This window comes from Geotrypetes seraphini, chromosome 3 (genome assembly GCF_902459505.1).
Source record: "Geotrypetes seraphini chromosome 3, aGeoSer1.1, whole genome shotgun sequence".
Classification (NCBI taxonomy): Eukaryota; Metazoa; Chordata; class Amphibia; order Gymnophiona; family Dermophiidae; genus Geotrypetes; species Geotrypetes seraphini.
This window is the reverse complement of record NC_047086.1, coordinates 53,100,932-53,114,412: the sequence shown is the minus strand read 5'-3', so window position 1 is coordinate 53,114,412 and position 13,481 is coordinate 53,100,932. Positions and strand designations below refer to the sequence as shown.

The 13,481-nt window shown below is 40.7% G+C and overlaps 1 protein-coding gene across 2 annotated transcripts in view; it reads right to left on the bottom strand.

Moving 5' to 3' along the window:
- ASRGL1 (asparaginase and isoaspartyl peptidase 1) overlaps positions 1 to 13,481 on the bottom strand; it is an 82,470-nt gene that overhangs the window by 48,258 nt on the left and 20,731 nt on the right. For both annotated transcript variants that reach the window (XM_033938331.1, XM_033938330.1), the window contains exon 3: positions 5,407 to 5,549. In XM_033938331.1, the coding sequence (XP_033794222.1) occupies positions 5,407 to 5,549 (143 nt within the window). The remainder of the gene's footprint in view (positions 1 to 5,406; positions 5,550 to 13,481) is intronic.

Sequence of the window (13,481 nt, the reverse complement as noted above, 5' to 3'; positions counted from 1 at the left end):
GTGAGGGAGGGAAATATACTTTGAAGAGTTAAATTATTTAATTATAATATTGCAAGTACATTATATGTATTATTGTATTTAGTAATTAAGTTGAGGATGGGAGAAAATGATTGTTTAATGCATCAATTGTATAGTTAATAGTGCGTTTCATGTAGTATTCATGATTAATCAAATGTATTGCACTATCAAAGTTTGAAAATCAATAAAGATTAAAAAAAAAAAGAAAGGAAAAATGACAGAGCCTATACTGAATGTGTGGCTCACTGGTAGAGCTGCTGCCTCTGCACCCAGAGGGTGTGAGATCAAATCCCAGTGCTGCTCCTTGTGACCCTGGGCAAGTCACTTAATCCTCCAGTGCCCACTGCTTTGAATGCCAGCTTTGAAATGCAAAGCCACCAAAAGGCAGTATACAAGACCCCATTCCTCTATACACGAGAATGGATTAATGAAAGAAGGCCAACATGGATTCTGTCAAATGAAATCTTGCCTCACCAATTTACTACATTTCTTTGAAGGGGTGAAAGAGCATGTGGATAAAGGTGAGCCGGTTAATATTCTGTATTTTGATTTTTAAAAGGAATTTGACAAACTACGTCATGAAAGACTTTTATGGAAATTATAAAGTCATAGGATTGAAGGGAATGTCTTATTATGGATTAAAAACTGGTTGAAAGTTACCATAGATCAACAGCTCACAATTGAGGCCCATACCAACATACTTATAAAAAAAATGCTTTATCAAGTTTTTATAACCGGGTGTCTCAAATAAAAAGTTGCCAATTGATAAAACATGGTTGTAAAAACTTTACTTTAAAAATAGACAAAAAAGCTTTTTTGGTTATAAAATACAAATGTTCCCAGATTTGGCACGGGAGACGCAAAGGCGCCGCCGTGAATTTCTTCTTTTGAAACCTGGGGTTTTATCTTTGGGGGCAACTTTTTATTTGAGACACCCGTGTAAATGTATTGTGTATTACCGTACTCTTAAATATGTGTTTTTTGAACCATCACAACTGACAAATTTCGTGGCTATGTCTCGTCTGAATGTTAATAATCTTTGAGCCCTATAATTTGGATATTGTGACCCCATCTCAGTGCTATAGCTCTCAGTTTCTTAATATTATTACTGTTTTTCCTTATAATTTCACCAATTTTCTTTAATTCTTGGATCTTAATTTGTGGACTTGAGCATAAATAGTATAATTGTTAACTTAGGAATTATATTACTATTGTATTTGATATCTATTCTATTCTTGCTTTCTGTACAAGTGTAATACTTGAAATTTAAGTTGAAAAAAAAAAAATGCTTTAACCTTCTATGGAAATTACGCATCGTTCTTTGATTTCACCACATTCAGACTCCTAGTCCATGCTCTGATTCTAAGTTGCAGTAGTCCTGTGAACATCGTATACCTAGGATCTCATAAGAAAACCATTAAAAGACTAAGAATGATTCAGAACACGGCGGTATGTCTGATCTTCGGCCTGAAAAAATCTGACCACATCATACTACAGAAAATTACATTGGCTGCTGATTGAGGCCAGAATCATCTTTAAATTTGGCTGCCTCTGCTACAAGACACTATTCGGTACTTCACCCACCTACCTCCTGAATCACTTCGTCCTACAGGACAATCCCCGCCCCACCCACAAAACATTGTTATTCTCATTCCCATCCCCCAAGGGATGCCACTACAAAAGATTCCTAGATAGAACACTTTCCTTCCAAGTAGGCATATGGAACAACACCCTAAGCAACCTCCTCTTGAATGCCCCAACATACCAAGCTCTCAGGGGATCCCTCAAAACCCACCTATTCGACAAATTCATTTGATTCTCCAAACCCCTGCCTCTTTATGAAACCCCTCCCCCTTCCCCCTCTACTTCCATCTTTCTCTCTCTCTGTCCCCTTCCCCCCCTCCTTACTTTACTTATATTGTTAATTACCCCACATTCCCACTCTGTAACCATCCACTACTGTATCCACTATTATATACTGTCTAGAACCGAAAAGGTTCATCTTCTACTTTGTACTTTTCCACTATTGTATACCGTCTTGAACTGAACATGTATGACGGGATATAAATAAAGCTTTATTATTATTATAAAACAGAGTAGGTTTAAATGGTCAATATTCTGAATGGAGAAGGGTAAATAGTGGGATTTCCAAAAGGTCTGTGGTGGGACCACTGCTTTTTAACAATGATCTAGAGATGGGAATAATTAGTGAGATAATTAAATTGCTGTTGACACAAAGTTGTTCAAAGTTGTTAAATCGCAAGATGATTGTGAAAAATTGCAAAAGGATCTTGTGAGACTGGAAGACTAGGCATCAAAATGGTAGATGAAGTTTAATGTGAGCTAGTGCAAAGTGATGCATGTGGGAAAGAGGAACCCAAACTACTGCTGTGTGCTGCAGGGCTCCATATTAGGTGTCATCATTTAGGATACATTGAAACCCTCAGCTCAGTGTGCAGCGGCGGCTAAGAAAGCAAATAGAATGCTAGGAATTATCAGGAAAGGAATGGAAAACGAAGATGAAAATGTTAAAATGCCTTTGTATCGTTCTATGGTACGACCATACCTCAAATACTGTGTGCAATTTTGGTCGCTAAATCTCAAAAAAGATATAGCGGAATTAAAAAAGGTACAGAGAAGGGCAACGGAAATGATAAAAAGGATGGGATGACTTCCCTATGAAGACAAGCTAAAGCAGCTAGGACTCTTCAGCTTGAAGAAGAGATGGCTCAGGGATGATATGATAGAGGTCTATAAAATACTGAGTGGAGTGGAAAGGGTAGATGTGAATCACTTTTTACTGTTTCCAAAAATACTGGACTAGGGAGGCACCGGGGATAGGAGAGGTGCTGGCACTGGATGATTGCCTACAGGATGTCCCGCTCGCCATGAGATGCATATCTGGTAGGGCATTCAGCCGGCGCCTCTCATCCCTGTCGTCTTGCAGCACACCTGAAATCTTGGGCGGTACACAGTTTGCAATACACTGATTTAAACAAAGGCTTTTCAAGTGGATGCATTACTTTTCAGCACCAGAGACATGGTTTAACTAATTTTCAAGAGATCTCTATGATTTAAAAGGAGAGGCATATTGTTTACAAAGAATACATATTTGCTTGTTGTCTTTTAATTTTTCTATTTTCTTAGTACAAAATCATTAAAAACATAAAAACTTAAAAATAGCCATACTCGGTCAGACTAATGGTTCATTTGTCTCAGTATACTGTTTCCACATTGGCCAATCCAGGTCACAAGTACCTGGCAGAAACCTAAATAATAGAAACATTACATGCTACCAATCCCAGAGCAAGCAGTGGCTTCCTTCATGTCAGTCTCAACCTTTTTCCTCCAGAAACTTGTCCAAACCTTTTTCAAACTCAGCTACATTAACTACTGTTATCACATCCTCTGACAATGAGCTCCAGAGCTTAATTATTCTTAGAGTGAAAATTTTTTCCTTCTATTGGTTTTAAAAGTACACATCTCCCTCGTTATTCGCGGGGGATAGGGAAATATCGCGAATATCCGGCTCTGACCCACCCTCGCCTCCCTCCTGCCTTCCCCCGGCATCCCGGCCTTACCTGGTGGTCTAGCAGGCTTTCGGGGCAGGAGCGATCTTCTTACGCTCCTGCCCCGTGCAGATCGTCAATAGGAAATGGCTGTGGGGAGTTTCCGTAGTCTCTTTTTTTTTCCCCTCCCCCCCCAAAAAAAATTGCGATTATGTGAAATCATGAGTGCGGAAGCCGCGAATGGGGAGGGGGAAGTGTATTTCCCTGTAACTTCATTGAGTGTCTCCTAGTCTTTGTAACTTTTGATGGAGTAAATCATTGATTCACTTGTACCTGTTCTATACAAACTCAGGATTTTATAGACTTCAAATCATATCTTCCTTCAGACATTTCTTTTCTAAGCTGATGAGCCCTAGGGACCTCTTTATTCTTTTCTCATATGAGAGGAGTTCTATCCCCTTTATTATCTCGGTCTCGTTGAACCTTTTCTAATTCTACTAGATCTTTTTTGAGAAACGAAGACCAGAATTGAATGCAATACTCAAGATGAGATCACAACATGGAGCAATACAGAGGCATTATTATTAGTCCTATTCACTATCCCTTTTCTAATAATTCCTAGCATCCTATTTGCTTTTTTTGGCTGATGGTGCACATTGGACGGAAGATTTCAGTTAGATGTTTACAATGACACCTAGATCTTTTTCTTGGGTGCTGACTCCTAAGGTAGATAGACCCAAGCATTCTGGTAACTATGATTATTCTTTCCAATGTAATTCAATAGTTCTCCACTTTCCATATTCTTGGAAATTTTTTCAAGATTATTCAGATTTTGCCCATAAATATTTTTAATTCAAATTATTCATAACATGACTTCAGCGGCTACACTCAAGCATGTAATTTCATTTAAAGTTCAAGTTTATTGTAGCAAGCTTCCTCATTGGTCAGCCCTAAAGCCTTAATCATGCTTATTTTAACTATAATAAATTCTTATGAAAGACTTGAAACAATTCAATTTCAATAGAAGGTATACCCGAATGCACTATTCAGGGCAGGTTCACTTGAACCATCCCTAAAAGCATTCTATTTTAATGGCTCTTCTGGCCCTCAGAGATGCCACCAAATGTTCAATAAACTTTCATAACACCTGGCTTTATGCACCCAATCTTCATCGGGTCATTGTTTAAAGATTATTTTCATACTCCTAATGAGTTAAGTTAAACCGTCAACTTTACTAAGTACAACATTTATTTAACCTAGTAAAGTTGATGGTTTAACTTAACTCATTAGGAGTATGAAAATAATCTTTAAACAATGACCCGATGAAGATTGGATGCATAAAGCCAGGTGCTATGAAAGTCTATTGAACACTTGGTGGCATCTCTGAGGGCCAGAAGAGCCATTAAAATAGAAGGCTTTTAGGGATGGTTCAAGTGAACCTGCCCTGAATAGTGTATTTTAACTATAAAGCATTAAATTTCATCTGCCATTTGGATGCCCAGTCCTCCAACTTCCTGCCTGCAGTTTTTCAGTCTGCAGACCCCAATATATTTGCAAGATGCCAAATTGTAAAACAGTATCCCTATCTGTGGTAGGCATCAGGTTATGGGTATCATGTTAAGAAACATGAAATAGTAAACATTCATAATAAAATGCCAAGCACTGTTGTTCTAAATGACACTTAAAACAGTGAAACAGAAAAATCACCACTACAAAAAAATATGTTATATGAGTTAGTAGTCTAAATTTGTATCATTTTTTTTTTAATTTCTTGATCAAGCTCTCACTTCTTACCAGCAACCTGCAAAAGACAACAAAGGAAGGTTTATGACCAGTATATACAATTTACACTTCCTGTGTCATCGCACATTTCACATACCTTTTCCATGACAAGGCGGGCAAGTTTTATTGGGTTAGCTATACATCTGGCCGCAGATACTGCGCCTGAGGCTAGATTTTTACCATCCATGATAATGGCATCCATTTCTACATCACCCTTTTCATTAAGAACCGATCCACAGCCTAGGGAAATGAACAGAAAACAGTTAAAGACATAACATATATTTAGTTTCACTGATTCTTCTCAAAAACTGATTTTCCATTGTGCGTATGCTCACTTCTAATAAGCTGCTGTCTAAATTACTACTAAAATGTTAGAAATTGTACAATGCCATTAGACTTGCTACAAAATCCAGTCTTACTGAAAAATAATGGTTCTTTAAATACTATCTACACATCTGATCTTCTGTTTGATCACCTTTACGATAAAAGGTGCATATTGTTAATTATTCAGCACTGGATAGCTCAGCACGCAGCAGCATCAGAAAATACCAAGATATTGTTCAGTAGCCTAAGTTCACTCAAAATTAAGTCAGTTCTCAGAGAGAATCAAACTTCATTTAACTATTCTCAGTATTAATCTTCAATAACATGCAATGATGCACAATAGCTCAAACTACTCTTTCCACTAAATATAAACTGAGTGCAAGTACACCAAAAACAAAAATAACAAAGGAAAAATCCTCAATCGCTTGGTGAGCTCTCTCTTCATGCTCTACCTTCTAAACATCACCACATTTTTTTTTTTTTTAATCTTCATTGCAGATGACTAAGCAAACTAACCCTTCTGCTTTATTTATATACACTGCTAATAGCTTAAGTGGTTTACATTCAGGAACTCAAGTAATTTCTCCCTATCTGTCCCAGTGGGCTCACAATCTGATGTACCAGGGTCACAAGGAGCAGCGCTGGCATGAACCTGCAACCTCAGGATGCTGAGGCTGCAGCCTTAACCACTAGGCCACTCCTCCACAGTCCTTCCAATGATGGTCAGCGTTTCATAGTTTCTACCACTTCATCAAGGGTCAGGGTCAGTCTCTCCTTCGTTATTTCTTTTTTGTGTGTACTCACATTCAGTGCGCATTTAGTGAAGAGAAAGGAATTTTGAGTTATTTTAGTCCTCCACATCTTCAGTTTTTGTTTTAAGATGCAAATTAGAGCATGCTGGTACATGTTAATGCAAATTATTTATCTCAAACCCCAATACTCTATATAGGACCAACTTAAGGAAAAATTATCTTACCTGATAAATCCAGAAATTGTGAGTTATAACCATCTACCTGCAGGTGGAGACAGAGGGCACTGAACTCTAATCTTTATGACGGTCCTTAGGCCAAGTATTCCACCAGCAAAGCAGAAACCAAGGCATCATAATATACAGACCTCTCCTTCCTCACAAAAACTTAGAGCAATCCAATGAACAACGTCCAATAAATTGTAAGAAACATCTTGCCAGAGAACCAGACAGGGTGATTTTCCTGGTTTCATCTTCCCTGATTAAAGGAAGAAAATCATCAGGTAAGAATTTTCCTTCCATCACATCAGTAACAGATAAATCCATAAATTGTGGGATGCAGCAAAGTACTCCTGAAGTAGGGTGGGGGCCTAGAAAATGTAGCAAAAATAACTTCAAAAAGGTGTGCAAAGATGACCAGGGTCAGAGTGACGGATCTTCTCAAGGAAAAAGGATTGCATCTCCATTCAAGAAATACTATCCTAGTGAAATAATCCTTCAGTGAAATTGGTGGGGGTCCTGCCTGCCATAATATATTCTGAATTAATGGTCTCCTTAAGCTATCTCACAATCATAGCCTTAAAAGCTGAGGTATCCTTTTTAGGGCCCGAAAACAACACAAAAGTGGTCTGACTACTGAAAACTCATTAGTAAGTTCCAGATATTGCAGAAGACTATGGCAAACATTCAAAGTCTGCAAGGAGTAAAACTCCTTGGCCAAAATCCTCCCTAAGAAGGGCAAAAACACCAGTTGGTTCAAATGAAGGATGAAACCATCTGACCATAACCCTAGAATCTGAGAAACAGAGAATGGGGTCTTTGGCAAGAGAGCCTGCAATGGAGCGGAGCCTGCGCACCGAGGAAAATGGCCACATGAGTTGGAGTCTCTCCCCTCCTGGCTTATGTATTTGTTATTTTGAGGATGAAAGAGTGAAAATTTTCTACCTTTTTTGCTCATAATCTATTAATTTTACCTTACCTTGGGCTTTGGGAGGACTAAATACAAGATTTGTGCAATCCTACGAACCATGGACGCGTGATGATGATCTCAAGACCTGATGCCTTGTATTTGTGGCATGATCCTTCCTTTTTGATGCTGGATGAGTGCTTTTGAAATACGTGCGGCTCTTGTGACGGAGAGCTAAAAGCTTACTAAAAAGTGGATCATCCGTGGTGAGTATGCTGGAGCTGTGATGCCTTGTTGAGAAGCTTTGGATGCATAGTGGACCTCTTTTACTAAGTGACGGCATCCGGCTGGCGAGTCTCATGGTGCTTGTATCTGCCTCATTCTTCCGATGGGGTTTAAATCGGACCATTTGGGCCTGATAGTGAGCCACTTATGAGCTGGGGGAGTGATTTCTACTGGAAGTTTGCATTCTACTGGAAGTTTGCATTGCATTGCAATGCGACCATTACTAATTTGGTGAAAGTACTGTATGGAAGAAAATATTGCAGCACCCTTGTTCGCAAGATGAAAAAAACACAGAGATTTATAGCAAGTAGCTTGGTGCCAACAGCAATATCAGAATGTTGGCCTTTTAGAAGAAATTTACAGACTTTGTGCCCTATATATGTTGATCTACAAATTGCCAGATTAGCAGACTATCTACTGAGAGTGCCAGTCGCATCGAATTTCAATTGATGTAGGCATGCCCCTTTGCGAGACAGATCTTTTATGCGTCCGACAGACCCAGAGAAGATCACCATTACTGATTTTTGCGAACCCTTCGATCTAGAGAACCTGCCTCGTGAATAACGGCTGGAAACTAGTTATTTTTCACTGAAGTAGCTGACTGATATATTCAGTGATTTTTGACAGTACAAGGAGTTTACTCTGACTTATTGCTGCCTATATATTCTATGCTTGTTATATATACTGAAAGAAGATTATCTGAAAAAGAGATTAAGTACTTACTCTGCTAAACTCTTTCCAGTAGATAGGCGAGGCCATTTTAGACAACAGGTTATTTCCCAACACTCGCATGGACTGAAGAAGGAATCCACTCTGGATTTTTCACTCTGCCTCCAGTGTACTTCACAGATCAGCTTAGCGCCCTCTAGCAGTAAGTACCCAAGCATAGAAAGGCACCAGTAACCACAAGCTAAACTACTGTTCTGCTCATAAACAACTATTAACCGCTAACCCAGACATCAAAGGAACTCAGAAACTACTCCCTAACAAGCTGAACATATGTACAGATTCTTCACAATCCCGAAGGGCTGGTCAGTCACCAAGAATCAGCTTGGAGAAGCATAAGTAGACTGAAAAACTGAAAGCAGGCACAGGAAGGGTGGGGAGTCTTGAATGTCTTGCCTATCTACTGGAAACGAGCTTATCGTGATAAGTACATAATCTCTTTCCAGTGCAATAGGTGAGACATTCTAGACAACAGGGACATACAAAAGCAGCCCACCTTAAAATAGCTAGGGTGGGCTTGCTGCACCGGCCCTTAAGACTGAGGACCTGAAGGCAGAGTCCTGCCTGGCAGCAACACCCACTCTGTAGAACTTGGCAAACGTGTGAAGCGGAGACCACATGACCACCTTGCAAATCTTTTCAGGAGGAACAGCATGAGCTTTGGCCCACGACGAAGCCACACTCCTGGTAGAATGTGCTCTGAAGGAAACAGGAGACTGTTTCCCTGCCAGAATATAAGCTGATGAAATGGTCTTATGAATCCATCTGGATATTGTGGCCTTAGAAGCGGGAGCACCCCACTTAACTGAATGAGTCAGCACAAACAGATGATCAGAGATCCAAAACTCGTTAGCGACCTCCAAATAACTTAGGAGCACCCTGCACACGTCCAATTTCCAATTTCTTCAGCAGGCTATCCTGAGTTCTGGAACCTGTCGGCTGAAAAGCAGGCAAACACACTTCCTGATTGACATGGAAAGCCAAAAACAATCTTCGGCAAAAAGGAAGGAACTGTCCAAAAACCGCCTCCAAAATATGGAGAAAAGATTCTCTACAAGATGCCTGCAATTCAGAAACCCTATGGGTAGAGTTGACGGTGACAAGAAAAACAAACAGTTTTGAGAGTTAAATCTAAGGGAGAGGCATCCCGAAGAGGCTCAAAGGGAGCTTAAGCAAGGCCCGACAGCACCAAATTAAAGTCCCAAGCTGGGTAAGGATTCTTAATGGGCAGCTGGATCCCCCTTCAATAAATCGAGCAACATCTGGATGAGATGCCAAAGAGAACCGACTGTCCTGAAATTTAAAACAGGACAGTCCAGCCACCTGAACCTGCAGAGATGACACAGCGAGGCCTTTATCCAAACCAGCTTGAAGAAAAGCCCTCCCTTATAATAACCCAACATGCATACCTCTTCTAATCTAAGCACTTTCCTTTTTTTACTGGATCCTTTTTTGCTTTCATTTTTGACTTGAAGTTCCTCACAAGCTTCTTTTTAGATATTGTCTGTATAACTGAACTTGTTAATACACTACAATACGATACTATATTTTATTTTGTATTGTGCAAGTGTTTTGTTTAAAATATCTGAATTATGGTAATTACCAAGCTACTTAAAGTTACAGAATTAAAGTTACAGAATACAAAAAAATGATCAAAGAAAAGCGCCACAAGCACTACTCCCAATCTATCAACACCCCATCCCTAAACACCAATAAACTCTTCAGACTAGTTAACTCCTTATTTGACACCGTCCCACATAAAAGCTCCCCCACAGATCTACCACCCTCCCCGACAAATCTAGCTGACTACTTCGCCAACAAAATTCTCAACTTGAAAACAACGCTCACAACAACTAGCACCTACCCATATATCCATCCACCTTCTCCAGAAAATGATGGCTCACCTGCTGACATGACCTGGTCTCACTTCAAAAACCCAGACTGGAACCTATTTCTCAAGCTATACTCAAAATATTCCAAATCCAACTGCCTACTAGATAACTGCCCTCCATCCATCATGAAAACTGCCCCCCTCCCCTTCAAAGCTGAACTCTTCAACCGGCCACTTCCCACTGGAACTTGGCCACATCCTCATATCTCCAATAATCAAAACCCCCAAAGAATCTCCCTTTGTAGCCTCCAACTACAGACCCATCGCCAATATTCCTCTCTTCCTTAAAATCATGGAAGGACTTGTCAATTACAATCTCATGTCATACCTAGAGAAATTTAACATCCTTCACGACTCCCAGTCTGGATTCCGCACTAATTACAGTACGGAAACCGTTCTAGCCTCACTAACCAATCACCTCCTCCAACTATTCTCATTGGGAAACAGCGCACTGTTACTCCAGTTTGACCTCAGCAGTGCCTTCGACCTAGTAGACCATGACATTCTGATTAGTTGCCTCGACTCCATTGGCATTTCCGGACAAGTACTAACCTGGCTCACAGGCTTCCTAAAAAACCGAACCTACCAAGTCCATAACGACGGAACCTTCTCCCATACCTGGAGCAACCCCTGCGGAGTTCCCCAAGGCTCCCCCTTATCCCAGTCACTATTCAATATCTACATGGCATCACTGGGACACATGTTATCGAACCGTAACCTGAAATCCTATATTTACGCAGATGACATTACAATCATCATACCCATCACCTCACTGTCACATGAGACAGAACAATACATCTCAACTGTCCTCACCATGGTAGAAAACTGGACCACACGCTTCAAACTGAAACTAAACCCAGAAAAAACCAAGTTCTTCCTTGCAAGTCCCAACCACAAACTAACGTCCACCACCCTGCAACTTAATGGTTTAACGTATCCAATCAACTCCACTATAAAAATCCTCGGAGTCATCTTGGACCGATGCCTCACTTTGGAAGATCACACTAATGCCCAGGTCAAAAAATGCTTTTCCACCCTTTGGAAACTCCGTTCCATCAAACATTACTTTGACTTCCCCATCTTCAGTTTGCTGGTCCAATCCCTAATCCTAAACTCCCTAGATTACTGCAACATCATATACCTGGGCTCCTACAAGAAAACCATTAAACGACTAAGACTCATCCAGAACACCGCCGTCCGCCTCATCTATGGGCTCAAAAAGTCAGCCCTTTCTATAGAAAACTTCATTGGCTACCGTTTGAAGCAAGGGTCATCTTCAAATTCGCCTGCCTCTGCTTCAAAACCCTAACTGGCTCAGACCCGATATACCTGCCACGCCACTTCGCCTTCCCAAGCTCTAACTGTACACGTAATGCCCACCTGTTTGCCTACCCCTCCCCAAAAGGATGCATCTACAAAAGATTCTTCGACAAAACCCTCTCTTTCCAAGCTGGCAAATGGAATGACTGCTTGTCCGCCCTCATCTCTCTTGCCCCAACTTATCTATCCTTCAGGAAATCTTTCAAATCATACCTCTTTGATAAATTCCTCTAACCCCCGCCCTCCCAACCAAACTACTAATCCCAACCTCGCCTCCCTCCCTACCCTTCCTCCCCTTCTTCCCCCGTTGTTTTTCCTTTCCCCTTTCTGCACCCCCCTTGCAACAGTTATTGGATCATTTTGTAATTGCCACTGGTTTATACCATACACTTGATAACTAATTCTCTGTACCTTCATTGCATATGTACAGTTCTCATCTCCTTGTAAATTGCTCTGAACTGTTTTCTGATATTCTGTAACTTCACTGTAAATGTACAGTATCTTAACCTGTAAACCGCTCTGAACTGTTTTGTGGTATTGCGGTATACAAAAATAAAGTTATTATTATTATTATTATTACTTACTGCTCTTGGAAGCAACAGTTTTCTTTATGAGACATTGCGAGCTTTATAGAACAACTACACTTATGATCCTGTTATGATGACTGTGTGATATGTTGAGATTCTTTGCTCTTTCTATGGTATATTATATTTTGCTAATGTACCGCTTATAACTTTCAATTTCAGATATCTAATAAGCTTCTTTAAAGGATTCTGAATATGTGAATAAGTGCATGTGAGGGAGAAGCAAATAGTTGTGTACTGCTTATGATCTTTGATCTCAAATACCTAATAACCTTTTTTCTAAGATATTATGAGATATGTATGCTTAGAGCTGTATTGTCTGTAGATTCACATGATAGTTGGCAATTCTATGCATATGTGTTGTGACCAGTCAGGCTTTGAGCCTGCCAAGGTCCCGGTGAAAGCTGGAAGAAAGGGTGGCAAGAAGCCCAAAAAGGGGATTGCCAAGGCCAGCTCCCAGTACCAATCTGGCCCGCTTGAGGATGCCACCGACTCAGAATGGGAGGGAAGAGAAAGCCCTGCACAATCACTACCATTCACACAGCAGGGCTAGGGACATAGGTTTTAAACCTTCCAGGAATAGTGAAGAAGGCTATTACCCTAGTATCCACCGGGGGAGCCAGAGAGAAGCCCAGGTGAGAGCAGGCTCAGCTAGAGCAGGGCGTGGCTCCCCTCTTGAAAAGCCAGTGGATGTTAACAAGCTACTAGGCAGGTTAGAAAGGAAGCTCAGGTCTCTCCCTAAGGAAGAGCTTTGTGCCTCAAGCCCGGATAATACCTGTGATCCAATGGAAGTGGAAGAGCCTGAACCCACTTCAGAGTTGCTGGAAGCAGACCAGGAGATGCCAATGGAGCTGAGGGCTTGTGGGTGGTTCCTGAGCCGATGGAAGTAGGCTTGGCATCCATTTTCAAAAACTGAGCTGGAGAACTGTGAGGTTTTTTTTTGTTTGCTATTTTAGCTGAGGTTGTGTTTTTGTCAGTCTGGGACACTGCTTGAACTGTGGGGTTTTGTTACTTTACTGTTTTGTTCTCTGCACATTTTTCTTAAGAAGCTGGGAGTGCTTTTGTGGGGAGAAGTTTGCCAACAACTGGGAGGGATTTTAAAAGCTGTTTTGTGCTTTTTGGTCAGGCAAACTTGAGGCACTCCCCTGGACCCAGCAGTACTATAAAA